This window comes from Didymosphaeria variabile (genome assembly GCF_027946475.1).
Source record: "Didymosphaeria variabile strain IMI 356815 chromosome Unknown scaffold_6, whole genome shotgun sequence".
Taxonomy (NCBI): domain Eukaryota; kingdom Fungi; phylum Ascomycota; class Dothideomycetes; order Pleosporales; family Didymosphaeriaceae; genus Didymosphaeria; species Didymosphaeria variabile.
Window position 1 is genome coordinate 3656755 of NW_026611625.1, and position 27048 is coordinate 3683802.

The 27048-nt window shown below is 53.2% G+C and overlaps 8 protein-coding genes across 8 annotated transcripts; 3 read left to right on the top strand and 5 right to left on the bottom strand.

The window, feature by feature from the left end:
• Nucleotides 1-1268: 1268 nt before the first annotated feature.
• On the top strand, nt 1269-3238 carry N0V89_009106 (uncharacterized protein; the record flags this gene model as incomplete). Its single annotated transcript, XM_056217859.1, has 2 exons — nt 1269-1276; nt 1612-3238. The coding sequence occupies 2 exons, from the start codon at nt 1269-1271 to the stop codon at nt 3236-3238; spliced, it is 1635 nt and encodes a 544-aa protein (XP_056069415.1).
• A 3504-nt stretch (nt 3239-6742) lies between these two features.
• MAP2K7 (Dual specificity mitogen-activated protein kinase kinase 7) lies at nt 6743-7644 on the bottom strand (the record flags this gene model as incomplete). The annotated part of the gene is made up of 2 exons (XM_056217860.1): nt 6743-7571; nt 7637-7644. The coding sequence occupies 2 exons, from the start codon at nt 7642-7644 to the stop codon at nt 6743-6745; spliced, it is 837 nt and encodes a 278-aa protein (XP_056069416.1).
• A 2501-nt stretch (nt 7645-10145) lies between these two features.
• FLC3 (putative flavin carrier protein 3) lies at nt 10146-12445 on the bottom strand (the record flags this gene model as incomplete). The annotated part of the gene is made up of 2 exons (XM_056217861.1): nt 10146-10706; nt 10754-12445. 2 exons carry the CDS (start codon nt 12443-12445, stop codon nt 10146-10148), a joined length of 2253 nt encoding a protein of 750 aa, XP_056069417.1.
• A 2433-nt stretch (nt 12446-14878) lies between these two features.
• On the bottom strand, nt 14879-15874 carry N0V89_009109 (uncharacterized protein; the record flags this gene model as incomplete). The annotated part of the gene is made up of 1 exon (XM_056217862.1): nt 14879-15874. The coding sequence occupies one exon, from the start codon at nt 15872-15874 to the stop codon at nt 14879-14881; it is 996 nt and encodes a 331-aa protein (XP_056069418.1).
• A 2440-nt stretch (nt 15875-18314) lies between these two features.
• N0V89_009110 (uncharacterized protein) lies at nt 18315-19844 on the top strand (the record flags this gene model as incomplete). The annotated part of the gene is made up of 1 exon (XM_056217863.1): nt 18315-19844. One exon carries the CDS (start codon nt 18315-18317, stop codon nt 19842-19844), a length of 1530 nt encoding a protein of 509 aa, XP_056069419.1.
• A 1634-nt stretch (nt 19845-21478) lies between these two features.
• Nucleotides 21479-22414, top strand: N0V89_009111 (uncharacterized protein; the record flags this gene model as incomplete). Its single annotated transcript, XM_056217864.1, has 1 exon — nt 21479-22414. The coding sequence occupies one exon, from the start codon at nt 21479-21481 to the stop codon at nt 22412-22414; it is 936 nt and encodes a 311-aa protein (XP_056069420.1).
• A 357-nt stretch (nt 22415-22771) lies between these two features.
• On the bottom strand, nt 22772-24256 carry N0V89_009112 (uncharacterized protein; the record flags this gene model as incomplete). Its single annotated transcript, XM_056217865.1, has 2 exons — nt 22772-22881; nt 23359-24256. The coding sequence occupies 2 exons, from the start codon at nt 24254-24256 to the stop codon at nt 22772-22774; spliced, it is 1008 nt and encodes a 335-aa protein (XP_056069421.1).
• Nucleotides 24257-25390: 1134 nt separating this feature from the next.
• On the bottom strand, nt 25391-26716 carry N0V89_009113 (uncharacterized protein; the record flags this gene model as incomplete). Its single annotated transcript, XM_056217866.1, has 1 exon — nt 25391-26716. The coding sequence occupies one exon, from the start codon at nt 26714-26716 to the stop codon at nt 25391-25393; it is 1326 nt and encodes a 441-aa protein (XP_056069422.1).
• Nucleotides 26717-27048: the final 332 nt, after the last annotated feature.

A 27048-nucleotide genomic window follows, 5' to 3' on the forward strand; every position in this document is an offset into this window, starting at 1 on the left:
AAAAGGAAAGTACATGCGGTGGTGTTGACTGCATCCTATCAAAGTCTGGCTGAAAATCAGTAAACGCAATGAATGTGAAGACTTTAGGAACGATGTATCCACGTACATTCTGTGAGCTGTGAGATGATCGAAGTATAAAGTTGTCAAGCTGATTGCCGTTGACGTTCGGAGCTACCCCGCGTCATCGTCCAAGGGCTGAGGCCGCTTATCCTGAACCCATCCACAGCCCCATGCCACGCAAGCCAGGACATAGCGCAAATGTCTCTACTGTGCTATTCTCGAAAGGCAAAAGGCAAAAGGCAAAAGACAATCCTCCAGCATATCACAATGTTGCATCGATGCATTCGCAGTAATGCCAGTCGAGCCCGTCTGATCAGGCAAGAGAGCATCGACCGGGCCAACTACCCTGCGGCATACTGCCCTCTTCATGCGACTCTTTGAATTCCGTCTATGATTCGCAACTCACCTTCTACTACCTACCTACTTTGGCCGAGGAGCTGTTCATCCGAACGCCTGTTGGGTGCAGGGGCGAACACCGCTGATTGGCAGGGCCTTGCATTAGCCACCTGCACACAGCCTCGTAACCCCCCATCGGACTGCTCCTTCGTAGAGCAGCACCCTACGAGAACCTTCGTATTAGTACCCTCGAGCGTCCATTACGGGTGCATTGCTCCTACGTGCAACACGAGGCACCTATGGTATTCGATGCACCATGCCGTCGCCTCTGGAGGAGCAATACCCAGAATCCAACCCATTATCAGCACGAGACTCGCGGATTTTATCAGAGCTACATGATGCTTATCGGACCTTCTGCGAGTACGGCTGGCATCACCTCACGTGGAAGAACCTGGCCCATACTCTCGTGACGTACCTAAGCGCATATTTCAGACAAGACGCTGATGGACGGCTGGTGTACTCACGACCCTATACAGAACGTATAAAGTATCTTGCCCACCTTAGTGTCGAGGCCTTGGGATATCTGACGAAAGATGCACTTTGGGTACTCTTCAGACGAACCGGCTTTGGCAGCGAATACAAACTGAACCTGGGTGATCATCGCCCTTTCCAGATCCCGGCATGGCTGTATATCTCATCATTGTCGTACAATGACCTAAGGGTACTCACCGTAGATATCGCGAATATTCTTCGAGAACGCACAACTTCACCGCACGCACGTGCTAATATCCTGAGCTTGACCCCTGACTGGAGGCCCACGTTCGGAGCGGAGTACGGCATCTTTCAATACTTAGAGGTGGATCTATCTCCCGATGACGCTGTTTCACTGGGCGAACTCCAGTTCGATAGGCAAGCAGCTCTCCAACCACTTGGACCATCCCGCAAGAGAAACCTTCTCAGGCGAGCTCTGAGCGTAAGAAATGTATCGAACAAGAACAGGCCGCAATCCACGGAACTGGTCAACGAGACTTTTCAACATCGCAAACGATTTTCGTGGCCTCTTACTGAGAAATATCGCCGGCTTTTCCCACGTCGAAGAAGTGCAGAAACTTCTACAGGCTCAAGTGATGCAACGATACGGCCAGAACCTTCACAAGAGACGCTAGTCGCAACGGATGTATCTCACACAGATTCTATCGGCTCACCATGTTTCAGTGTCACCTTCACTCCTACCACGTTCCAGCGCCGTATCGTGGATGATACCGTTGAAGAAGAGGACGCTTCAGATGCAAAAAGCATCAAGAGTACTAATACCATAGACTCTTTGCTGGACTTTTATACCCAAGGCTTGCAATACCCAACCCCTCAGTGCGGGGAGCCCGGAAAGACTGCCGTTACCACCCCAGAAGTGCCGATCGCCGACTCGCCGACTCTTGTGCCGACTCTCGTGCCCGGCGAACCTGTCTTAATCAGTCTAGATATCTCACTGGAATCTACGTTGAGCAATGAGAGGCCAATGTCTCCGAGTTCGGGGCATCAGTCGTTTGTCACAGCCAATACAGACGCCTCCGACGGGACAACCTCTAGAACCAACAGTCGGTTGACGAAACGCTCCAGTCGAGACAGCTTTCTGTCATTCCAGTCTATGTTCTCTGATTCCGCTGATTTGGCTGTTTCGAGCGCATACTACCAGTTGCTGAAGGAACAGAACCTTCTTCCAGAGCCCACAGTTGAGACCGATTGGTCCGGCCGTGGTCAGCATGCAGAATTCGCCCTCGCAGAGCGGGATCTCGTCCCTCTTCAGGCAGAAAAATTTCTTGGAAGGACGAGGACTGCGATCGTGGAAAGTGTCCGATGCAAGCGCGTTCGATTGGTGAGGAAGACCATCAAATGCACCAAGTGGACCGGGGTCAAGCGGGAAGATGCTTTGAGAGAAGTGCAACACCTCTACAGAGCGCAACACGCCCACATCGTCCGCCTAGTGGGAACTTATGTGATTGGCTCAGATCTGGCGATATTGACATATCCACGTGCCGAGTGGAATCTGGAGCAGTTCATGGCCTTTGCGCGGACCGCCCACGATTCCAGCGCCAGATGCGCTTCTGCGCTTCGCCAGTTCTTCACTTGCACGGCTAAGGTGATGGATTTCTTACATTCGTTTCCCATCAAGCATATGGACATCAAACCGCAGAACCTGCTCGTACGAGACACTGCGACCTCTAGCACTGAAGAGTCGAATCGATACAAACTGTATTTTACCGATTTTGGCATCTCTAGGGCTTATGAGTCCGTCGACGATTGCGACACAGAGTCACCTACGTCTTTCACTCGAGCCTACGCTGCGCGAGAAGTCGTTATTCAGGAAACCAGAGGTCTGTCTGCAGATATGTTCTCCCTAGGCTGTGTATACTCAGAGATGCTCGCAACAGTCCTTGACGCGTCCATCGCCGCTTTTGCGCCGCATGGAGAGGCGATCGGGGTCCATTGGACTGCGCTGCGAGCAACTCGTTATACTTCTGATGATGGAATTCGCCCGTATCACGCCGCAATTGAAGACATACGAGCATGGCTTTACGCATTGCCAATCCAAGAAGAAACGGAACTGTTGGCGGTGCGAGACTGGACTGTTGGTCTGCTGAGTAACGAAGCAAGCACACGACCAACCGCACGCCAGATTGCTGACGATCTTCGCTTGCCTTTCGCATGTCCGAGTTGTAATCTGCGGCGAGGGCCGGAGAGTTTCGAGGCTGCGGAGCCACTTGCTCTCACGCCACGTCAAGTATCCCCACATCGGTGGGAGAGACCCACGAGAACCTTGATGGAAGTGCCGGCGCTTGCATAGAGAAGATTGAATGAATAGTAAGCGTCCAATTTGCAGGGGGTCTTGCGTTATTCGCCGAATGTTTTCTACCATATTGAGACCGGCAGATGTGGATCTTTGGCGGATCATCTGCACCCCGCGTTCCAGATCGATGGAACAAGCACTATAGTTGATTTACTATACATCACATCGAACCTTCGCACAAAGCCCGTCAGTCGAACTTCTGGGTTCGAGAATCGTGGCAACAGATTCTCTCCACGATGCTCGGATTCCTCCTCTTCCTGTCGGTCGCTTCGGCGAAGGTGCATCACTTCTACGTCGGACAAATATCGTCCACTGATATCCATGCTATCGAGCTCGACGATGAGCTCCGCACGCTATATGAAATGGGAATCATTCCCACTACAACTGCCTCGCCTTCTTTAGCCATCGATGTTAGTCCAGTCGACGCTTCGAGAACACGAATATACTAACGCGACGTCAGCATTCAAGGAAATTCCTATTCGCGAGCAGCCCACAAGATGGAAGGTTGACCAGATACGCAATCGCAACCGATTACTCGCTTGTGACCGAAGCCAATACGACGATACCAGCTTCATGTGAGCTGTTTGCTTGTTGACCTGCAACACAACGCTAAAATTAGACCAGGCAACGCAACTGCGTTTAGCACCCTCCATCTCACTCCTAGCAGCCAAGCCCCCTTCTCAATCTACGGCTCCGCCTCCACTGGAAACTGCAGCGTCCTCTTCTCCACGTCCGTATCAGGATTCAAATCCCTACGCTCGAAAGAATTCGCAGGCGACATCCGCTCTCTTGCCTGGAGTCCCAATGGCCGCCACCTGCACGCCCTAGACTCGCACTCCCAATCAGCCGCAACGTCCATCTTCAACTTCTACATCTCCCCCTGACGATAGTCTGAACGCCCAGAATCAGACGGACGTCCTCGCCAATGTCACAAACGCCGAGCAGATGGTGACGCATCCCACAGGGGATCTGGTGTACGTGGTGACGAAAGATACTAATGAGCTTGTGACGATACCGCTGCAGGGCGCTGTGACGCCGGCTTCTCCATCGCGCTTCAAGATCCTGCCTAGCTCGATGGATGCATCGCAGTACACGACGCTATCGCTTACCATATCGTCTTCGAAGACTAGTCTCTGGACGTTGTCCCAGTCTCCAGCACAGGTCGTCGTCACTGTCTTCAGTCTGGATCCGACCACTGGGTCTGTCATCAGCGCCGTAGCGCGCGCGGGTTGGACGGGAGACGGGGCGTTCGTCCCAGCGCAGATTTCGCCTGCGCCGTTCGTTGGGAATGATATCGTTGCTGTTACGAACTCGCCACTTGGCTACACTGCGTTTATTGGATTGGACAGAGGGACAACTGCGATGGGCGAGGCAGGTGATGTGAAGGTCGCAAGCGATGACTTTCTCGAGGACGCTTGGATGTTGAACGTCAAGAGCGATGCGGCTGCTGCGCCGAAGCTGAAGAGCTATGGCAGGATCGCGCTCGCCTCCGATAGCTTGGGTGAGGGTGTGTGGGTTGATTGAAGTGACGTACTTGGTAAACACATATTCGGATTCTCGTTCACATCATGAGCAATTGCATCGAAGTTGACGCATTCGAAATCCAACCTAACCTTCACATTAATTGCCCTTATTATGCGTTCATACTTCTAAGTGTGTTTATCTGGGTCAGAGTCTAAATAGCGGACATGCGTAATTATACCTCACGATCGATCATGAATTGTATATTGAGAAAAATCAAAGAGAACGGCATGGCGAGGTGGAGGGGAGGTGGGGAGGTGCAAATGGCCCATCTATGTAAAGCTGAGTCCTGTCGGAGTCTTTCTATACGTCATTCGTACAGTACATGACTCGCGTACTGACAACCTCCCATTAACATCCCGCACCAGCACAAACGTGCATTGCACCGGTCTGCTGTCAAATCAAGCCCCTTAAGAAAAGAAAGAGAATAGAAAATTCAGGCTACCTCGGACCTGACTCTACATACATCACTTCTACCTCCTCTCGCCACGCTACCAAAGCTAATCCCACCCAACGACTCACTCACTCCATGCGTCTCCCTTCCTCTACCCTACACACACAATGCCCCATACCCTCCCCCAAATCCGCGCCTGCATCTTCGACGTCGACGGCACCCTCATAAATACGGAGGACATCTACACATCCATCTACAACAACATCCTCGCCTCCTACGCCAAACCCCCCTACCCCTGGCGCATAAAAGCCACGCAGCAGAGCCGCGGCACAAGCGTACATCCCTCTCCTCTCTTCAGACTCAAGTCCAGGCTAAGTAACCCAGGGCATACGCCGCCTCCTCTCCTGGGCGCACCTCCCCCTCACAGTCCCGCAATGGCAAGCCCTCGAAAAAGAACACACGCATCTTTTCAAAGACAGTGAAATGCTTCCAGGCGTGGACAAACTGCTTGCTGATCTTGGAAAAAGGACGACAGAGCCGGTGTATCTCAGCCTAGCAAGTTCCGCCGGTCGCTCGAAATTCGGCCTCAAGACGGGGCACATTCCCGCTATCTCCGGAGCTTTTCACGACAGGCGGCTGCACGTCTTCGGCGACGATACCGAGATGGAAGAGGGGAGGAAGAAACCTGCGCCTGATATCTTTGTCCTTGCGCTGCGGCGTGTTAATGAAGCTGCGAGGGAGGAAGGCGAGCGCGAGGTCGACGTCACTGAATGTCTAGTCTTTGAAGATTCCATTGCGGGGGTGGAGGCCGCGAGGAGGGCGGGGATGAGAGTCGTGTGGGTACCGCATGAGGGGCTTGCTGGGGTTTGTAAGGGGAGAGAGGAGGATGTGCTTATGGGGAGGACGGAGGTGGATGGGGAGGTGCCCGCGTATGGAGAGGAAGGAGGGTGTGGGGAGATTGTGCCGGCGGAGGATGGGCGGTTGCTTTCTGGGGATGGGATGGCGGAGATGAGGGCGAGTTTGGAGGCGTTTCCGTATGAGGCTTATGGGATGAGGATTGTTGGGTGAAAAGTGCGGAGGCGAGTGAAAGACGGAGTGGGCTAGGGAGTAATGAGGAGCGGAGCTTGTAAGCAGCCTATATACGGCATCATTGCACTAGTATCGCATTAGTAACGAAGCTCCCGCCCGCGCCATAGTCCATGAAAAGGTTGTCCAGCAGAAGGTAAGAACTCAATCCTGATTGAAAAAAACGAGACAGCTTTCACAGACACCAAGACACTCCACAATGTCCACCGGACTGATTCTCGAATTCTTACATTGTATATCCCACCATGTATCTCTACAAGCAAAGAAAAAAGAAGAAGAAAAAAAAGCCCAGATCCATACCCCAGCCCATCGCTAAATCGTAGCACCTAATAAAAATCCCTATATCAAACCCCCTCCACGCGCCAATACCTGCGCACCATACAGCTCGAAAACCCCTTCGTCCTCGCGAAAAGCCTCAGCCGCCGCTCCACCAACCACACATCCAGCCCCCTGCCACGCCCATTAAAACTGTACTTCCTTGGCAAGCAGACAGGCGCAGCTTACATCAGCACGTCCGCCAGCTCGTCCCTCCACTCGTTCATACCCAGTCTTTGACGCTCATCCCGCACCAAGACTTTGCCAACCCACTTCTTGAAATTGAAGCCCAGCCCTCTGCTCAACGCGCCGAGCCGAAGGACGCTCCGCACGCCGTTCTCCCCTGCGGACACGTAGTCCAGCGGCGCACCCTGCTTGAGGATTTCGCGCTTGAGAATCGCGTTCGGGGCGACGCGCTCGTAGGGTGAGGCCCCGGTGACGAGGATGAGGATGCTCATAGCGAGGGCCCAGACGTCGGCTTCGAAGCTAGGGGTCGACGTGGAGGTTAATTGGTCGGGGGCCATGAAGTCCCACGTTGCGCCGCCCATCGGTTTGTTCGTCTTTTTACTACCATCCACAGGTAACGAGGGCAAGATGGCGGCGGAGAAGTCAGCGAAGACGGCGTGCGGTGTGTGGGTGGAGGGATTGACGGCGAGGAGGATGTTAGAGGGCTTGATGTCGCCGTGGATGCAGGACTTGTCTTGTAGCCAGGCGAGGCCGTCGAGCAGGTTGGTCGCGATGTGCGGGAAGATGTCTGCAAGCATGGCGGCGCGGTCGGTTTCGTCGCGTGTGTTGAGGTCGGTGGCGATGAGGCTGTCGAGCGTGGACGGCATGTACCCCATGATGAGGGCGTCGGTGCGTGTGTCTTGGCCGTAGTAGGGGACGAGGTATCTCTCTGCCGCGGGGAAACGGGAGAGGTAGGAGAGGATGCGGCCTTCTTCGGCGAGGACGCGGTGGGCGGTCTTCTCGTAGGGCACTTTTACGGCGTACGCTGAAGGCATGGGAGGGTAGGATCTCGATATGCTCGACATGCTGGAACCACGGGAGCGGACGGGTGAGAGGGGTGGTGTAAATTCAACGGAGGCATATTTGGGCGAGGACGAGATGGCAAATTCCTGCGACATGGAGGGTGCTGGGCTGGCCAAGTAGACGGTGCTCCAGGCACCAGTGCCGATGACCTTCTGCGCGCCGGCAGCGTTCATGTCGATCTCGTAGTCAGAAAACCATATTGGGAACTGACGTGGCTCGTGGCTACCTGGCTTCTCGATGTCATCTACTGAGTAGCCCGACGACGACGCACCTCGTCGTAGGTTTTCCAGCTCTTCCCTGATACTGGTCGACGACACTGAACTCGACTTCGAGTGACTCCTCTTGGTTGGGGTTGAGGGTGGTGTGTATGTCCTTGCCTGGTTGCGTGACCGCGTGTCGATATCCATGTTGGAGGTTGTTCTCCTTGTTGAAGTAGGGGAGGGTGGTGGTGTTGTACAGGTAATTAGGGGCCCGTGATCAGTGGGTTGTGAAGTTAGCTCAGGCACAGGGAGCAACGTTGGTGATGACGAAGCCTTTTCCCGCATGGAATGCGCGGGTAGGGAAATATAAGGGCGTTGCATGGTTGAGCCCACGGAAGCAGTATGGTCGGTCACCGCGGTGTCCGTGGCGGGGGTGAATGTCTGCATGGGAAATACGAGGCGTGGTGTCGCAGCAGACGCAACACCTCTTTCACAATTGACAGTGCGGGATCCCTCTCTTTTGTGTTCTTCCATGTGACACGCACGCCGTGCGAACCCTGGGAGTGGCAACGTGCGCCTCAAGCAACACGCGTTGGTTCTCGCGACCGAAGATTCGAGCAATACCAACAAAAGCTCACCAAAGACCTAGGCGCTATACGACAATGCTCCAGAGGAATCTGCAGCCCGGATGGAATAAAGTTCGATGTTCGTAGGGTCGTATGACAGCAACGGAACGATGGTCAGAAAGTGACTCTGATCTGATGCCCAGACCAACCCCAGATTTGACAGAAGGCGACCCAAGGAAGTCACCCCGATAGCCGAGCCAGAAAACCCCGAAAGATGCAAAGACGCGCTCGAAACGATTGGGTATACAGCGGATGATAGACGTTAATGGTACACAGGTAGTCGTACAAGGGCAGCCGAACAAGCCTCAATAACGGAGATGCATGGTGGAGGAAAGCGGTCGAGGCGTCTGTGGCGGCGCGAGGGCGCAGGCAGCACCGCGGAAGGTGATGCAGAAGAGGTCGCAGAGCAGTGGCGTAGAAAGCGGTTTTCTGTCGCGTCGACGTCAGCTGGTAATGGAGCAGTGTGTGACCATCTTATGGGCCGGGAACGGCGGGAGAGCCGCTCGCATCGTGCAGATAGCACCAACCCAACCCCAACACGCCTGTGCGATAGGGCAGGCTGCCTTCATCCCGTCACAGCAGGCTCTTGCGGCGACACATGGCCATGTGCCGCGGTGCAGCCGATAGGACGCGGCTCTGGTGGTCGTGCGTCGATGAAAGAGTTCTAGAAGATGGTGTCCCTTGGTTGAGAACGTGGTTCCATGATTGGTCAACGCGAGCCCTACCACCCAAAACGTCCCCTTGACGCATTCCTTGGGACGGTGTTCGGGGACCTGTACGTTCCCCCAGAAAGAATTCCCTTTCTTTGTCTTGTTTGTACCTTTCCGCGGTACGCGCCTGTGGTCCTTGCTGGTCCCTGGTGCTGAAGATTTGGCCTGCGGAAGAGCATGACAGCAGCGCCTTCCCCGCCCTCAACCATGCACCCACGGCCCTGCGAACCAAAAAGTGACAAGTCTCTGCATTCTCCCCCATCAGCAATACCAGCCTTGAAGTTCAACAGATGCCTGACCGCAAGGCTATCGATAGCTTACCACCTCTTATCGAGCGCTAGACGCATCATCTGGGGAACACCAACGTAGACCCCAACTAGCTGCAGTAGCCGCATCCTAGCCCCCCAAGACTAATTGACCCGTGTAGACGTACCCCGTCAGTAGATAGCCCAGATGCCTGTTGACACCCTTGAAACCCTTGCGTAGCAATGTTAGTATTCACTCGAGGACCGCAAAGGGCTTTGGTACACTACTCGATTCCTCTACAGTGACCTATACGTATCGTACTGTACTCCCCATGCAAAGCCCTCTAGCTTTCGCACCTCCACTGTGCCTCTCTTCTCACGCGACACGGCTATAGCGCCGCTGCGCGCTGCAGCCTGCATGGCTGATAAATACAAAAGAAAACCCATTCCAATGGTCCAACAGTCGCTAACGCCAAGTCCCAACGAGACACAAAACCCCAAAAAGAACAAGAAAAGACCAGTCAAAGGATAGAGAGCAAGAAATTATGTTTTACGTCTTCAGCTCCACTGACCCGAGGATTTTTCGAAACACGTCAAGTGAAAACGCCCCTGTTCGTGGTCCCAATGCAAGTCGACCGTTCGTGGAATTAAGTATACTGTATCGATGATATGCACACGCGGATTCCATTACATGTTAGGCTAATATCTCCCCTGAGGAACGGTCATACATTTCGATGATCCGCTCATTCGAAACAGACTGCCGCTCCCCTTCCTCGCGTCAATGGTCATAGCCAGCGCCCCGTTGCCATGGGCTGGAGTTATTCGCTGACCTGTACTGCTGCTGTTCGCTCCTGAGACTAGCCGTTCGCCCGTATCCGTTCGACGCAGGTGGGCTAACGTTGTGGTTGTTGTAGTACAATGGCGGTGCCTGCGAGGGTACAGATCCGTTCGAGCCGTATGGCGACGGTCCAGTTGGGTTGATCGGACTTCGCGGAGGGGCGGGTTGGTAGTGCTCAGTGAAGCCACCTTCCTTATTGGCGAGCTGCCGTTGCTGGTCGGCAGAGCTGATCGACATGGCATCGTCGTCGTCGTCGAGACGGGCGTGCGTTCCCTTGCCCTCGCCACGGGCCGTCGCACCTAATGCGTCCAGCTCAGTGGTAAGCTGAGTCTGTGACTTGATGAAGGACCCGCGGTCGTCACGCATAGGCTGGTAGCGTGTGTCGGGGTTCTTCGTGAAGATGGCAAAGCCAGACGAAACAAGAACCATGAGAAGCAAGACGAGAGCGAACACGGCGTTGTAGATGAAGAAGATGACACCCATAACACCTGTAACGATAGCCTACATATGTTAGCTTTGACAACCATATACAGTGCACTCTTGCTTACCGGCTGTTTGAAGACTTCAGTGAAGACCAAAAAGAAGATGGCACTGAGGAAGTTGACAGCTGCGATGGCGATGTTGAAACCGTTGGTCTTCTTGTCCATGTACGGGCGCAGGACGGACACGCCAATGAGGAGACCAGCCTCGATGATGACGAGAGCGATGGCCTGGGCAGTGCCGCTGCCTTGTGCAAAGCCAATGAACATGGCCTTAACGAGCGTGTACCCGAGAACGGGAATGATGAAGTAGTACATGGTCGCCTTAAACTGGACGTAGAGGAAGCCCCACTTGTTGAGAGCAATAGGGTCCGAGTAGAGGATGTAGGCAGGGTTCTTGTGCATGATAATCGACCGCTGAGCGATGCGGACGACCTTGGACGATGCCCAACCAAGAATCGCGATCATGCTGACGATGGTGAAGACGGCCAGGACGACCTCACCGGCCGAGTCGCGCTTGGTCAGCTCCCAGAAGCCGAGCACCATCATCTGGGGGAAACCGATGAGGATAACACGGAACAAGATTCCCTTGAGAACGGTGCGCCAGCCGTTACGGAAGTCAGTGAACTGGTCGTGCTTCATCTTTCCAGCCTTGACAAGTCCCTCACAGATGAACTTGAAGGCAATGACACCAATCGTAACGAAAATAACAAAGATGACGAAGAAGGTGTAGCCGGTAAAGAAGATGTTGGTGGGTTCGATCTTAGCTTTGAAACCAACTCGTTCGATACCGTGGAGGACGACGTTGGTGGAGTGTTGGGTGTTGGTGGAATCGCTGTTGCTGCGAGCTGCGAGGGCTCCAACGGCGTTATTGATACCGTAGACGGCGCGCTTCGTCATGGGGAGACTGTCGAGGCCGCGCTTCATCTTCTTCTGCACTTCGACGGAGATGTAGGCCAGCTGCCTCAGATAGGTGGTAGGTGTACCGCCAGTAGCACGCTGGTACCAGGTAGCCATCCTCTGCAGGAAGCCTACGCGGATGATGCCCATGCTCCACTGAAAGTTCTGTGTCCATGCAGCAACAATTGGGGGAAGCGGCACGGCGCACATGCCGAGGAAAGCCTGCGCCTGGAAATAGCCAAAGAGTGACATGGCGTTGGCGGCAACGTGGGCGGCGGTGTTGGAGTGTCCCAAACCAGAGGTGATGGCGGATGCTACCAGACCAAATACCGCAATGATGGCGGTGACCCAGGCAACAGCCTTCTGATCCACAGAATGGCCATTGGACAGCTCTGCCTCGACGCAACCAATCTGTTCGCCGGTGGCCTGATCCGTCACCTTGATGCGAACAACGGCGTCGAGATCGGGAATGGTGTAGGCGACACCGGGAATTCTGCTCATAATGTCGGCGGAAATGTCGAGGTTCGACTGAACCTTGATGTTACCGGCGCTCATAGGGCACATGCCCTCAATGTTGTTCTTGGTGTCGCAGGGGTTCAGGTCTTCCTTCATGGCGGAATAGCCGTAGACGAGCAGTTCCATCTCGGCGTTGACCTTGGCCGAGACGGTCGACACGAACTCGATGTCGAAGTCCAGACTCCGATTGCTGGGGGTGAATGCGACATTGAAAAGCGTGGCCGAGATACTCGTGTTGGCCTGGCACGGGTTCAACGACCTGGATTCGATCTTGCGGTTGTCGGCGTGAGCGAAGGGCAGCGCTGCCGCCAGCAGCAGCAGCGCCTTCGAGAGCGCCGGGACCATGGTGTGTATCTTAGGGTGGAGTGCAGCACTGGGACCGGTGGTCTAGTGCTGTGATGCGGATGGCGATGATGTTGTGGAAACGCACTCTGGGTGAGTACGGAGGGGAGCGGGAGCCAAACCAGCGGCGAAGGTGCGGGAGCGAGTGTCGAGGGGTAGGAGAGCGTCGTGAACGAGGCGTTGCAGGCTGGGAGCGCTGTGAACGAGTGGCAGGGTCGTGACGTTATGTGGTAGGGAGCGTGGAGAGGGTGTCGAGAGCTGGAAACCGGGCAGGTGCGCAAGCGGGAGAAGGCGGGCCCGGGGATTGGCGCTAAAGAAGGGGTTTAATGGAAGGCGCAAACGACGGTGGCGGGCTGCGATCGGCCAGTTCCAGCGTTCCTGTTCTCGCACCCAAGAAACAAAGAATTTGCAAATCTCGAACCTGGCGTTGTTGTTGGGAGCCTGAAGAATAAGAGCAGCGGAGGGATCTCGCGAGAGGATCCTGGCGGAATCAGCGCGGACGCCGTTGGAGGCCGTCTCACAATAGGGGGCGAGACGGGCAAAGTCACATGTGGTGCTAAAAGCGTACACGCGGCTCTTTGGAAGGCGCCGCGGCGGGTGCGCTTGCGAATACAGCTGCCAGAGAGACGCAACGGCACGGGTGCTGCAGCAGAGTGCAATTGAAGCTTCTGTCACTGCCGTTCCTCGCCGCGACACATGTAAAAACAGCCGTGAAGCTGTCTCTCTCTCGTTGCGCGCGCAGCTGGTGTTCACGTCCGATTGCTGCATTCGGACGCGCGCTGGAGGGTGGAGCAGGTGCTCCGCCACAATGCAGCACATCCGCTGCCAGGCACAGAGCAGCGGGCAGCCAGGTCCAGCCCGCCAACAGCAGCCAATTTGCTCATTCAGCGCCCAGCCTACCGTCCAGTGTCCCAAAGAGGATGCGCGCCCAGCGCTGAGCTTCACGCCAGCCTATCGCAGCCCTGCCAGCGCTGCACCTGCGAGCCATTGCCGTACGCCGCTCCTCCGAGCGCCTCTTGCGAGCACTCTGTCGCCCGACCTCATCTCAGATGGTGGGAAATACGGCTGGCAGGCCTCGTCCTCGAATTTCATTTCTGCCACAGGCAACACGCTGCGGCGCTCTAGGTTTGTGACGCTGGCACCCGCTACAGCGAGGCGACGAGGCCCAATCAAGCCCAGCATCTGTAACCTGCTTGGCGACATGTACGTCTCATCGACATTGAAGAACCCGCTAGCCTGCTCGTCGCTCATGCGCCGCTTCACCGACACGCGAAGACGTCACCCTGACTGCTCGACGAGTCTTCGTTCACATTGTTTTCTTCAACGGACGGTGGTGATGGTCGGGGCCCGGGCGATGCGAACGCTGATCTTGGCCACGGCAGCACGGTTCAAGGCATACTGAGGGATACGAAACAAACGAAAGAGCCAGCAGCTCCCCACATTCACTTTCGCCTGTGCGCCTGCGTGATGCTCGCCATGGTAAAGAACAGCCGAGAAGCAGAGCATACCGCGTGTCAACACGCCTTGATCGACAAGCCTGCTTCCAGCTTCACTGTTCGTGAGCCTCTCCGTATTCATCTAAACTCGTCAAATCAGTAGCTGTCTCACAGCACCACTGCACGCGGCAAGCGCAGCTATGGAACGTGCGTGCTACGTTCAACCCCGGCCCACAATGCACAGCCTCGAAATCCAATTTTCATTCAGCCTCCAGATCTGCCAACGTCCACCAAGAGACCTGGCCATTCGTTGCCCAGCTGTTGGCATCTTGCGTTGAAGATCTCCATTTCGCTACAAAATTTCCATCGTCTGAACTCCCCACAACAAAACTTCAGCCTCCCGTCGTGGGGAACAGGCGTGCACAGCTACAGATCAGAAGGCGTAAATGATGTTCAGGGACTGCGTATCCCCATCTACGCCAGGCCCGAAGCCCGCGCGTCCGTATGACTACTCGCGTGTGCTCTAGCTACATCGGGCAGTTTTCAACATTCGCGTACTCCATCTTGACTGCGGAGATCAGATTGCGCGTCTGAAACACTAGTTATCGATTGTGGTGTGGGTACCGTATGGTAACAGTAACAGTTCGCACTAGCTCGACGGTTTACTCTATTCGTGTTCCTCCCTGGACATCGGTCCTGACTGATCGCGATGACAGCGGCGGACACCCGGGTGCTCAACAATGCTGATGCTGTATATACTGCCGACATACGTTGCCTGCCTTTGTACACGGGTTTGCTCTGCTAGCCGATACTAGAAGCTCCTCGCTCACACGCACTTCCCTCAATGCTTCGTCAAAACCGCGTCGTAACGCCATGTCGCCGCACATCACCATTGCCCACAGACTAGAATCGTAGCACTCATAATCATCGTCACATTATCATTATGCTAACTCTAGAATCACTTTTCTACACTCGCAATTGCAACGTCTTCCATCCATCCTTACTGAGGGATCAAGACACCTCGGTACCGCATCTTGCCATCGCGCAACGTCCCCATGGCTTCTTCAATACCATCTTCCGTCATGGGGAACTTCATGACGATAGGCTTGATGCCGTGTAGCGCAGCAAACGCCAGCATCTGACGGTGTACAGCGCGAGCGGAGACAGCAACACCCTGAATGGTGTGTCCACCAAGGATGAGCGGGTTCTGAGGAATCGAGAAGTCGCCCTCGCTCACGGTGAGCGGGATAATCGTCGCAGTCGGTGCAAGAGCAGGAAGCACAACGTTCCAGTCCGGCATAACGCTGGTCGTCACAACCAACACATCAATCTTCCTCCCCACATCAATCTCCTTCTTGTCCTTGGTAGCAATGAAGTCATGCGCTCCCAGCTTCGTCGCCTCCTCTTTCTTACTATCCGTCCCGCTCAGAACCACTACATCGCACCCCATCTTACTCGCAAATTGAATGGCCAGATGTCCCAGCCCTCCAACCCCCATGATGCCGACTCGATCGGTGGGCTTGACGCCCGTCGCTCTGAGCGCATTGAACACCGTCGCACCACCGCACATCAGGGGCGCAGCCTCAGCATCGCTCAACGCCTCGGGAAGCTTGAAGAGAAACGCCTCGCGCCAGACACCGTGGCTCGCAAAGCTCCCCTGGTCCGTGTCCGCCATGCCGTACATCTTGCGCTCGGGGCAGTACTGCTCGCGCCCAGACAAGCAATACTCGCAGTGGCCGCAGGAGTCGTGCTCGTAGCCCCAGCCTACGCGGTCGCCTTTCTTGAGGGAGGTTACGCCAGGGCCGGTGGCTTCGACGACGCCGGCGCCTTCGTGGCCGAGGGCCATGTCGGCGTGTTTGTAGTGCTCGTCTGTACCGCAGACGCCCGAGGCGGTGACCTTTACGAGGACATCGTCATTCTTCAGGTCGGGGCGGGTGGTTTGCGCCTTTACTATTTTGCCGGAGTCGGAGCCTTTGAAGACGGTGAAGGAGGGCATTTTGAGGGGTTATCGTTCTCGGTTCTTATAATCAAACGGTGCAATCCGAAGCTATGGTACGGAAAAAAGACTTTTGGGTATCTTGTGAAGAGAAGAAACTGTTGACTGTGACGACAGACAGCAGAGACAAGAGCAACCCTCTTATACCCTCCCGCCGTCTCCTAGTACCCACTCCTTCCCACCGCAACCGCCGCCTCCATGCCCCAACGCGCATGTCCGCCGTTAACGACCCGTTGAAAACTTCCCTTGAAGCTGTTCACAAATACATGGCTATGACGTCGCGTCGTTAGTAATTGTCATGCACCAATCATCGAGTCGGGAGGTTAAATCTCCGCTGCCTCGGCCGCCGCTAGTGTCCGTCTTCTCGAGATCGTGCGAGGCTTTCGAGAGGTCGGGAGGCTGCATGCGCTGCGCTGCTCGACGTATCGTGCTGAGCCTGGCGCAGGCAAGGACTGTGAGTGGCCACTTCGTGTACCAGAACAGGAAGTATGGTGGCTCTTGTTAGAGAGATGGGGCGAGATAAGCACACAGGACACTAGATGCAGCACGCAGATATTTTTGCACACATGCAAAATAAGTGTCTACACTGCACAACAGAGAGTCATGCGGTTGACGCCGAGTAGAATGCGATTGACGCCGAGTAGAGAGCATGTGCATTACATTCAGACTCCGCCAGTGCCATTCTCGTTGGCAGACAGCAAAGCGGCCAACGTCGGCGCAAGCCCTACCCAAGAACTCAAATAGCCCTGCGATTCGCACAGCAAAGCGATCCGAATCGCATCGGAGCTCGTGCGAAGACGTCACTTACTTTCCTCGCCGTTTCTGCACCAGTGTGCTGGTTCTGGTGTTGTCGCCACTAGCTCCCGTCCCGCCTGTGCACTACCTCCTACAATGCATGTGGCTTACAGTACATTGAACAACCTGATGTACACATTGTCCATGTTGCCACGGCTTACATACAGATATCTACGCAGATTGTGCCTATTCGGAGGTGCAGGGGCACGCCGGCCCGTGTGTAGACTTTGAGCTTATCTTTTTGGGAGACGGAGATAAGCTCCTGTATCCCCACCCGCGTAGTTATCACCCGGGTACTCGTGCTGCGTCCTGCAATGTCCGGCGATGAGTGAGCCGATTAGTTTCGTAGTTGTTATTGTTTTTGTGCGTGGAGGAAGGGACGTAGGAAGCGGGGGTAGTGTTTGTCATCATACTGCTGGAAGAGGAAAACGGGTGTGTGAGATTATTCTTGTTCGGTACTTTATACATGACGTGCTGTTAGGCAATGGATGTTCGTGGGAATAGATGTGCTCTGGCTTGACTTGTCGTTGGGTCGTTGAGTGGTGATGCCTGGGCTGGAACTGTGGTACGTGATGAGGCTGCTTGCTAGCACTGAGCGCTGCGCAGTTAATTTCTGCATCACCGTTTTTTTGTGAGGTTGTTCCGCGGCGGAATAATCCATTGTATATCTAAGGACTGTCCGGTTAATATAATATCCACATGTGCGTTCAACTTAACCTTGTTTTTTTCAAGTAAGATTTTTGTGTACGATTTATATCGAGAATGCACCTGAAATTCGAAATAAAACATAACAAGCTGTTTAAACTGATCGGGGGCAAAGACGGTGGCTGCCTGTTGGATATTAACATCTGTAAGGATCCCTGATGTACTTGTGTACGAAAAATAATTAGTTGGCTGATTTACCAAACAAGATACTGTGAATCGTGGGAGAACGGTAAAAGACCTCTCTGAGTTGGTCACAAAGCAATCTGATTCGAACACCAAGGTTACAATCAACTGTAACATGCCTCTGGCACACTACCGGAGATGGGCATCTTGAGCGCTCTTTGGGTTGACGAATTTGAAGGGCCAATGCCCAGGTGGGGTTTGACCTAGGCATCGTCTCTCAACAACAGACCACTAATTTACTACATTCCCTAGAGGTACTGCACGGTGTCCCGCGATCTATTCAGCCTAGAATTCATTAGAATAAAGTTGCGGTGTATGTCCTCAGGCAGCGCAACGCGGGCTGAGCCTTGCGAGGCAGGATGCATGGACTGCGCCACCCGCTCCTGCTTCCCTTCATCAGGTTGCCATATAAACCCACACCAACCGTTGCTATCATCATAAAATACAGCACTACACGACGGAAAAGGCTGAAGTTCCTTATGTCGACATCGAGCGGCGAATCAGTGACGCATGTCTCGCCAGGTCTACTAAACCTACCCCTAATCCTCGTCCGTACAATTTTCGAAGTGGTGAGATACTACCTAGGTAGATATCGCTGACCTAAAGCGACTCACTCAAAGTGTAGGTATACGAAGATGGCTCCTCGAAGAAGTCTCTCTCAGCACTCCGTCTGGCCTCGAGAGTATGCCAACGCGAGTCCGAAAGAATATTGTTCCGGAGCATCACTCTCCGCGATGACACTGAGGCATCGACGCAGATGTCGCAGGCGCTTCTTGGTCGGCTCCAGGATCCCTCTGATGCACTAGCGGACCATATTCGTGAGGTGCAACTCGGTCCGTTCGCTGACGAGGGTTACTTTTTGACTGAGGCTTTGCGATACGACGCGGGAGATGGGACGACAGTGCCGTATTCAACTTGGCTCAAAATACTGCAGAGGATCTTGTATGTGCAGGAGGATAAGGGCACTGAGGTGATTCCGCTTGGTCTGGCGCCGAGGTCACTCAGCTATATTCAGCATCTTGTCCAAGACCCAGAAAGCATAACGTCAGAGAACGACCTCTCAGCTATCGTGATGCACGACGAAGGATACATATCGCCACTTCTTGAGCGTGCATTGAAGAATTTGGCCAATCTACGCTCGCTCACGTGGCGTTCACATCTTCCCTTTCCCCGCGACGCCCTCCGAGCCTTGAAGCAAATGTTACCTTCTGCAAAGATCAACATCGTCTTCCCATGGGAATTAAGATCCATGCCCATAGACCGAACCCTACTCGCCTCGCCTCAAATCTACTCGGTGGACATCTACGTCCACAGGAGCTCGCCCTTCATCCCTCAAGATGCCTATAGCGAATACCGGACCCTGAAAGACTGCCTCGTGCGAGGAAATAGTGTCAAGCGACTGTCCATACATGAGTACAAGAACTTCGATGTGCCGCGCCAATTCCGTTCGCAAGAAGCCCCCCAAAACGGCGGCAGCGCTCTGATCAACTGGACCCGAGTCACCCGCGGCCCGTTGAATTTTGACTGGCAAGACGGCGACCATTTCCCCTCCCTTGAGAGTTTGAAGCTTCCAGAAGACGAGTATCACCTCCCAGCAAAGCACTGTGACATGTGGACGCGCTGTATGGATTGGAGTCACCTCTTGCGCCTTGACGTCTCAGAATCCGCGCCCCAGCACCTTCTAAAAGTCCTCACGGGGCGCGTCCCGCAACTTGAACATCTCCGCTTCGGACAGTGGCTTCCCATTTGCAACGATGCGTCATGGAAGTGGGGAAAGCGGCTCGATATAAAACGCTTCTTAAACTCCATCACCGCCCTAAAAGAGCTAACCTTTTGCTGTTGGGACTGTAGCGACTATCTCTCCCTGTTCCAAGCACAGAGACTATCCCTTCGGCGCGTGAAGATTGAGAATAATAAGTCGTTTGACAGTAAGGAGGAAAGGGAGCTCGCTTTGCGCTTGCTGGAAACCTTTCCTCGCCTCACCGACGCGGAGTTCAAGATTCAAAGTCCCGCGCTGAAAGGGTCTTGGGCTTTGACGCAGGCTTTGACGCCACAGCAGAAGCTGAAATCCATGCTAAAGGGCCGGCCAACGCTGCCGCCGCCTTTACCATGGAGTGGACGAGGCATACCTTGGGTACGTACTGTCAAATTGGTGCTTACGTTTTTGGTGTGGATATTGAGGGCTATGCTGACGCAAATGATTACATTTAGGACCACCCATTGGCGTGATCAGTATGAGAGGGTATACTACCCGAGTGAGGATGGAATTGATTTGAGGGGAATGTAGCCACTCAAGTCTTGAGAGAGAGGCATGTACTTCTGTAAAGCGAGCATTGTAACACTCTTGTTTCTTGTTCCTACTCATAGCACCGCGCAATGCACATTCCTGGCAGTTCAGCCTCTGCGGACCATTCTACTTTGACCAGAAAGAAATTAACCAAAGAATAGACTCATGAAATACGCAGCTAGAAAAAGAACTAGCCTGTTAACGTGGCAACCCCAATTGCCGCAGCAAACATAGAAGCGACGGTAACGAAACTCGAGAATGACAAGGATGCCAGTCCACTGAGCCCATGACCTGATGTACAACCCCCCGCGATTCTCGCACCGAACGTCATGACACAACCTCCGATAACTGCCTGGCTGAACGGAATATGGTATAGTTCCATCTGAGATAGCGGTGTCGACTGGCTCGCGAACGCGAAACTACCAGCGAGCACGCCGACGGCAAATACGACCGACATGGGAGAGTCAGCCGAGCTGAATTTGTCCCGGATTCCGGACGCTCGACTAAAGTATCGACCTAGTTGTTCGTATGCTGTTGATACTCCTACTGGCTTGGAAGTCAGAAGGATGGAGGACAATTGCGCGGCGCCGATTAACAGGCCTCCAGTTACTGTAGGTATTATCGCGTAAGACCTGCCAGGAAGTAGCATAGTGGATGCTGCAATCGTTGCAAGGAGCATCGTCTCGAACGGGAGGACAGAAATCATCGGCGTGACGTTGTACTTCGAAGCGATGGTCTGCTGCGGTGAGTCTGAAGGGTTGCTAGAGCATGAGTCTTTTCCCTTCAAGAGCCACCCAAAGCCAGCGTAGAGCACGCCACCGAGGACCGCCCCAAGCGCTGTTGCGCCACTCGAAGGTATGCGGTGAGAAAGCTGAACGAGAACAGTGCCGGGACATGCACCGGTCAAAGTCATGCCCATCCCAACCATAGCGCCGCCAATGATATTGCCGTCGTAAGAAGAGAACCAGTTTAACGTTGAGTTCGATCGAAGAGACCGTTTCGCGATGCCGAGTCGTTCGAGCGCAAGCATGATAAGACTATATTGGTTACTTCGGTGGTCATGTATAACGGGTTCTGGTGCATACTTACGCACTACTGGCGCTTGCAGTCAAGAAAGTCTCGAGCATGTGAAAGTCCTTCAGGCGCATTTGGTTGATAATGACAGACGGAACCCAGACTCGTGATACAGTCAGAGCCGCTCCAAAAGCGACGCCCGAAACTCCCGACCTTGCGATATCTGACAACATGTCTATGGTAATTTTGGAAACTGGAAGGGAACGGATATGAATGAGATCTTTGGATGAATGGCAATGCAGCAGGATGAAATGAGAGTCTGGTCGGAAGCATGGAATGATTTAGCTACATCTACATACCTTAAAGGTCGCCGACTGATAATTCTGGCCAAGCCTTCCGGTGGAGACAGTGCAAAAGAACGGCGACCGGGACCCTGGGGGCAATGCAAAACGGATCGGCGAGGGAACGGCGACCTACCCCAGACCCACTTTTCCCTCACACCACAGGTTTGCTTGTATGTCCTTCTTGCGCATATAAACCGAGATGAAATGACTGACATATTTAATCAACACAATCAAACTCTACCCACCTTCATACAGTTCAAAACTTTCCAAAACTCAATGCTCGACACCATGACCCAGGAACCACAAGTTCACTCCGTGTTTGAGCCAGTCACCGGAACTTGGCAGTACATAGTCGCAGATCCTAACACCAACGAAGCTGTCATTATCGACCCAGTTCTGGACTACGACAAGTCCTCGGGCACTATTTCGACGCGTTCTGCCGACGAGTTGCTGGACTTGGTCACCAACCATGAATACAAGATCCAACGCATTCTTGAGACTCACGCCCATGCCGATCATCTCACAGCATCAAGGTATTTACAAACTGTGCTGTCTCAGAAACAAACAGCAACCATCCGACCTCTAGTTTGCATTGGAAAACGCATCAAAGACGTCCAGCAGACGATGCAACGCAAGTTCAACATTCCAGAGTCGGAACTAGAGGACGCTTTCGACCACCTCTTCGACGACGACGAAACATTCAACATCGGGGGCTTGACAGCGTCTGTTATACATCTTCCGGGACATACCCCAGACCACATTGGCTACGTCATCGGTTCAAACGTCTTCACCGGCGACAGTATATTCAACCCTGACGTCGGATCTGCTCGTTGCGATTTCCCCGGAGGCTCGGCCGTGCAATTATACAATTCCACGCAGAGACTTCTTCAGCTTCCACCACACTTCAGACTGTATACGGGACACGACTACCCTCCTGACTCTCGAGATCCACACCTAGAGCAAGCCGTGGATGGTGCCGTTCCATACACCACGGTGGAAACGCAGAGGAGAGAAAACAAGCACGTCAAAGCGGGGACCAAACTTGAAGAGTTCGTCAACTGGAGAACGGAACGGGATAGTGGCCTTGCGGAGCCCAAGCTGCTTCGGCAAGCAATGCAGGTGAATGTACGCGGCGGGAGGCTTCCTGCGAAAAGTACGGATGATTTCAAAATCGCCAACGTGCCTCTGCATGTTTTTCAGGTGGCTGGCTGATAATATGCATGTAAACGAACCTCTGCCGTTCTTGGAATGCAAGCCATGGACTGCTGAGCTTGGGAACTACGCCGTGTACGGGAGGAACGAAAGGCTGCAATGAATGTGTGAGGGCTGGACCCCTCTAAATTGTTCATTGGTCAATTAAATAAACTTGATGGATAGAGCATCATGATTACGGAGGATATGGCATGGGTATTATTATAACTTGGCCTATCAACGTCTTTGAAGGAGACTATTCCCGACCGGTCAATGATGGTGAGGTGCGCCTCGATCCGGAACACATGGTCTAACATCGACGAACGGCGACTTCTGATGATAGGTTGTTTGTTGCCATTCGTGCAGATCAATGAAGGATTATTGCTGATAGAGAAAATTGAACGAGTCGAGAGACGGGCCCATGAAATTGAACAGGTCCATTGTTGGTGGCATGTACTGGCTAGTGAGCTCATCAAACCATGGTTCATCTGGAACAGCCAGCGTAGCATTGGAAGCCTGGACTGAAGTATATGGTTGGAGGCCTTGCGAAGGAGAATATGCCAAGAGCTCTCGGGAGTATTGTGCGATCTGGCTTTTCACAACCCCTGCAATGGGCCAGATTCTGCCGATAACATTCAATGCACTGAGCTCGAGCTGGATATGGTCCTTATGCTGAGGTTCTGAGCTGCCGTGGTGTAACATTGCGGCGAGATGTACTGCTGCTGCAAAGGCTATAGAACATGAGAAACAGGGTGTGAGAGTCGTCAACGAATATCGTGATGATATAAGTTTTGACAGCCCATTAGCGTAACGGATGGCTGCAGCTCGGTGAAATCGTTCGTCCGGCGATTCGATACTGACACGGTTGTCATTACCACATACTGTTTTGAATCTAGCCCCGCGTGCCAGACTGGACCTCGGAAAATGCAGACATATGCCTGCTAAATTGATGATCATCAAAGCACACGACATGACCTCGTCGTTACCACCATTGTCGGTTATAGGAGTCCGCTTGTCTTCGGGTAGAGAAAATAAAAATCCGGTTATGGAAGCACTGAGTGCTTGCATTTCTGCGTCTGACAACGCTCCATCTGGTTCTCCCCGTTCGAGAATACTATTCAATATGCGCGTAGCTTCAACCTTGTAAGCGAAGGAAGACCACTTGAAGCCGTCTTCTAGTGACATGCGGAAACCCATTGTGCGCAAGTCTTTGCGCTCGGAGACGTGGCACTCGTCATATTCTTGACAATGTCCTGGAAGTGACAGGCCCTCGAGACAGTTTGTTCGAACATTCTTGCCAGTAATGAGTGAGAGCAGCCCGGTAATTGTGTACAGCTCCCAGTAGGTTCTCCGCCAGCTTTCCTGATGAATAGCACTTTGGCCCTCACCGGAGACATTTGTGCTGAGACCGATACTGGACGCCAGCGTGCAGGCTTCGGTCAACGCTTTATTACCACGATCACGCTCGAAGCGGGCAAACGAGGCTAGAGTAAGCAGTAACAAAGCCTGAACCTTGAAAATATCGTCTGGTACATTTGAATTGAACATTTGATCTGCCGCTTCCTCGCAGAGGCCTTCGAAGCTTCCGGACAGGTGACTAGCCATGAAAGCCATGGCTGTCTTCAAATACACAGGCAACACATTCCGGTCTTCCAGGTACATTCTCCGTGGTAGCACAAACGGGTGCGCCGGATGAATATCGCGGTAGTAGAGGTCGATGAGCCAATCATATTTAAATGCGACCGGCTGGACGGAAGGATTCGATGAAGTTTCTTCGGACCGGGTCTGCTGATCCTCAGATATCGTAAAAACAGTCGGAATGTCTATCGTATTGAAGTCCAGTGTTTTAGAAATGGCATCCATGGTTTCGACTAGTTGCGGGAGCTCATACGAAGGTTCTGCTGCTGATATCCTCTTTCTTTTGTGTCCTTGGTAGCCTCTCCGGGACCTGACAAACGTGCATTGCGTGGCTGTTCTTGCGCATCGCCCACATGTGGGCACTTGAGCATCACATTTGAGATGTTTTGATCGGCATGGCAGGCAAGCAATGGAGTTTGGATTATCTCCACCTCGTACTGACATTGGTGCTGAATGGCGGTTTCCTCGAGGTAGGGTAAGATTCGGATCGTGTATGTCACTAACAATGATTTCGTCGCGATTCGCCTGGAGTGTCGATATGCTGCTACCTCGTATGCCTCAGATCTTCTCGGCGTGCTTGGGGGCCACGTGGAAGCTGCTTTCCTTGGTGCGAGTAAAGGTGTCAAACCTTGCAGAAACACAGTATAGGAGAGGAAGTAAAGAATGCCAAGTTTAGTCGCCACGAATGGAAGCAATTGCTGAGAGTGGTCGCCGAAAGTGGTCGCCGAGAATGGTCGCCGAAACTAGTGGTAGCGTTGGTTAGGTAAGCTTGAGGTTTCTCCTTCCACTTTTCGCCCGGGGCTCCTTCCGATCATCAGCACAATCGACGTTTTGTCATGCTTAACAATGCGCGCATTCTTGTTCACACGTAGAGCAGTGAGATTTCCTGTGAAAGCATGATCATTGCTCGTGCAAATGAAAAGTTCGAAAGCGCACGAAATTGTGTGCTCAGTCATGACAATTTAACTTGTTGATGCAACTTCGAGCATTATAAGACAGTACACGGATGGAATAAGTGATTCATTTGAAATAAGCTTTGAATACCGCGTACTCTTCGCATGACGCGTCGAGTGCCAATTAAGCCAGCGTTGTCTATACTAGTGCACGCTGCTAGTGAGGCGCAAGCATTGGTGCCAGATGCTCTGTGGCTGATAGCAAGTAGTCCTGCCTCGACATCCTCCCTGCTAAAGTTATTGATGAAGCTAATGTGATGCTGCAGCCTCGTCAAATCATTCATCTTCCACGCGTGCTACCGCCTAACCGCAAGCGATATGTTCAGTCAACAGAATGTGATGCTGCAAAGTGCCAAAACTCCTCTTCGAACCTCCACCGAAGAATGACCCAGACTCAGACAGCCCCCTACATGATGTCTCCGGGGCCTAGGAGCACTTTCCTCCAAAGCTCATACTTCTCGTCGAAGACAGCAGGATCGTTCGGAATGTTATCATATTCGATCCAGAGCATCATCCACTGCTGCCCGCACCCCTGGAAAGTGATCGACTTTAGCCCAGTCATAGCGGTCTTGTTCTTGAGAATAGCACTTGACTGCCGGAACATCCGGTTGAAAAGCGGCGAAGCTTCATCAGCTTCTATAACGGTCTTGTTCTTGGGAATAGCACTTGACTGCCAGAACATCCGGTTGAAGAGCGGCGAAGCTCCCATAACGTGATGAGTCCTATTGAAAGGGAACTTGAAGTACACTCGAAGTTTGGGGGAAGGATCCGAGGCCATGATCAGACCGGGATTCTTATCGCAGAGAGTCAGTAGCTCTTGGGCATCGATCAGTTCTCCTAAACGTCCGAAGTTCAAGAGAAGAACGATGAGGCTGTGCGGAGGAGGTGTTTGAGGCGACAAGTCGAAAGTTTTGCGGTAGACTAGGAAGCTATACAAGCGTAGATACACGATGAGATGATCGGTTCTACTGCTGCGGCTGCTGCTGCCGCAAGATGGTGCGCTCGCTGGGGGAACATGAATCAGAGCTTGAGATTCGTTTAGTGGGCGGGAGATCATCAAGTTCTGGAAAACCGGTGAGAATTCATTTCGGATCTGCTTGTTGACGTGCGTCAGGGGCATGGAATGTGATTTGATGACGTGAAGGCGGAAGGTCCGGCGCTGCACGCGTTGAATAGGGTTCTCTTCCAAATCGAAGTGGTAGGTGTCTCCAGGCTTGGCGTAATCTTCCGCGGCGCAGAAGTCGTAGACTCGGTTGCGTAGCTCTGCTGGGAGATCGAGGAACCGAAAGTGGACTGATCGGACACATGCGCTCTCGGCGTCTGTCCGTTCAATATCGTTGGTGTTCACAGGATCGCCACTATGGTCCTCCATCTCCACGTCGTGGTCATCTCCAAGCAAGTTATGGCCAACTTGCTTCAACTGAGCGTTGTTATCTCTACTCAAGATATCATCGGCATCGTCCCCCCACAGTATATTGCTGTCTTCTTCAATGTCATGGAAGCCTCCGCTCATGAAAGCATCGTGATACGCGTCCATGAACGTATCGGCGTCATCTTTATCGAACTGATCATTACCAACGCTAAGAGTAGCAGCTTCTTCTTGGTCGTCCATGGATGTATCGCTATCAGCTGTGTATGGGTAGTCGTTAACTAGAACCCCCTCGTCCATGCGCATCGTGCCGAGGGAGGTGATGATGTTGCTGGTCGCCGTGAATGATTCTTTATCCCCCATTGGATCGTACAATTGAGTATATGGGTGAAGTTTCGCGAAAAAGGTGGTTTTGAAGGGTTCGTGTTGGTGCGTTGAGATAGTCAATGTGGAAGAATCGGGTGCCAGGGAGTTTTATATCTGAGGGCTAAAGAAGCAGTGACCGCCTAGCTACTTGCTCTACACATTATCCAAAGTTTCACGGTTAGATTGCATAGTTAAGCCACAAGTTTGAGGCGCCGACTCACTTTCACTTGTGGGGGCACACGCCAGATAAGCCACATTGTCAATGCACCATCAATGCTGCCACCAAGACTTCGAACACTTCTCACCGTGAGGAACTAACATGAGAGACG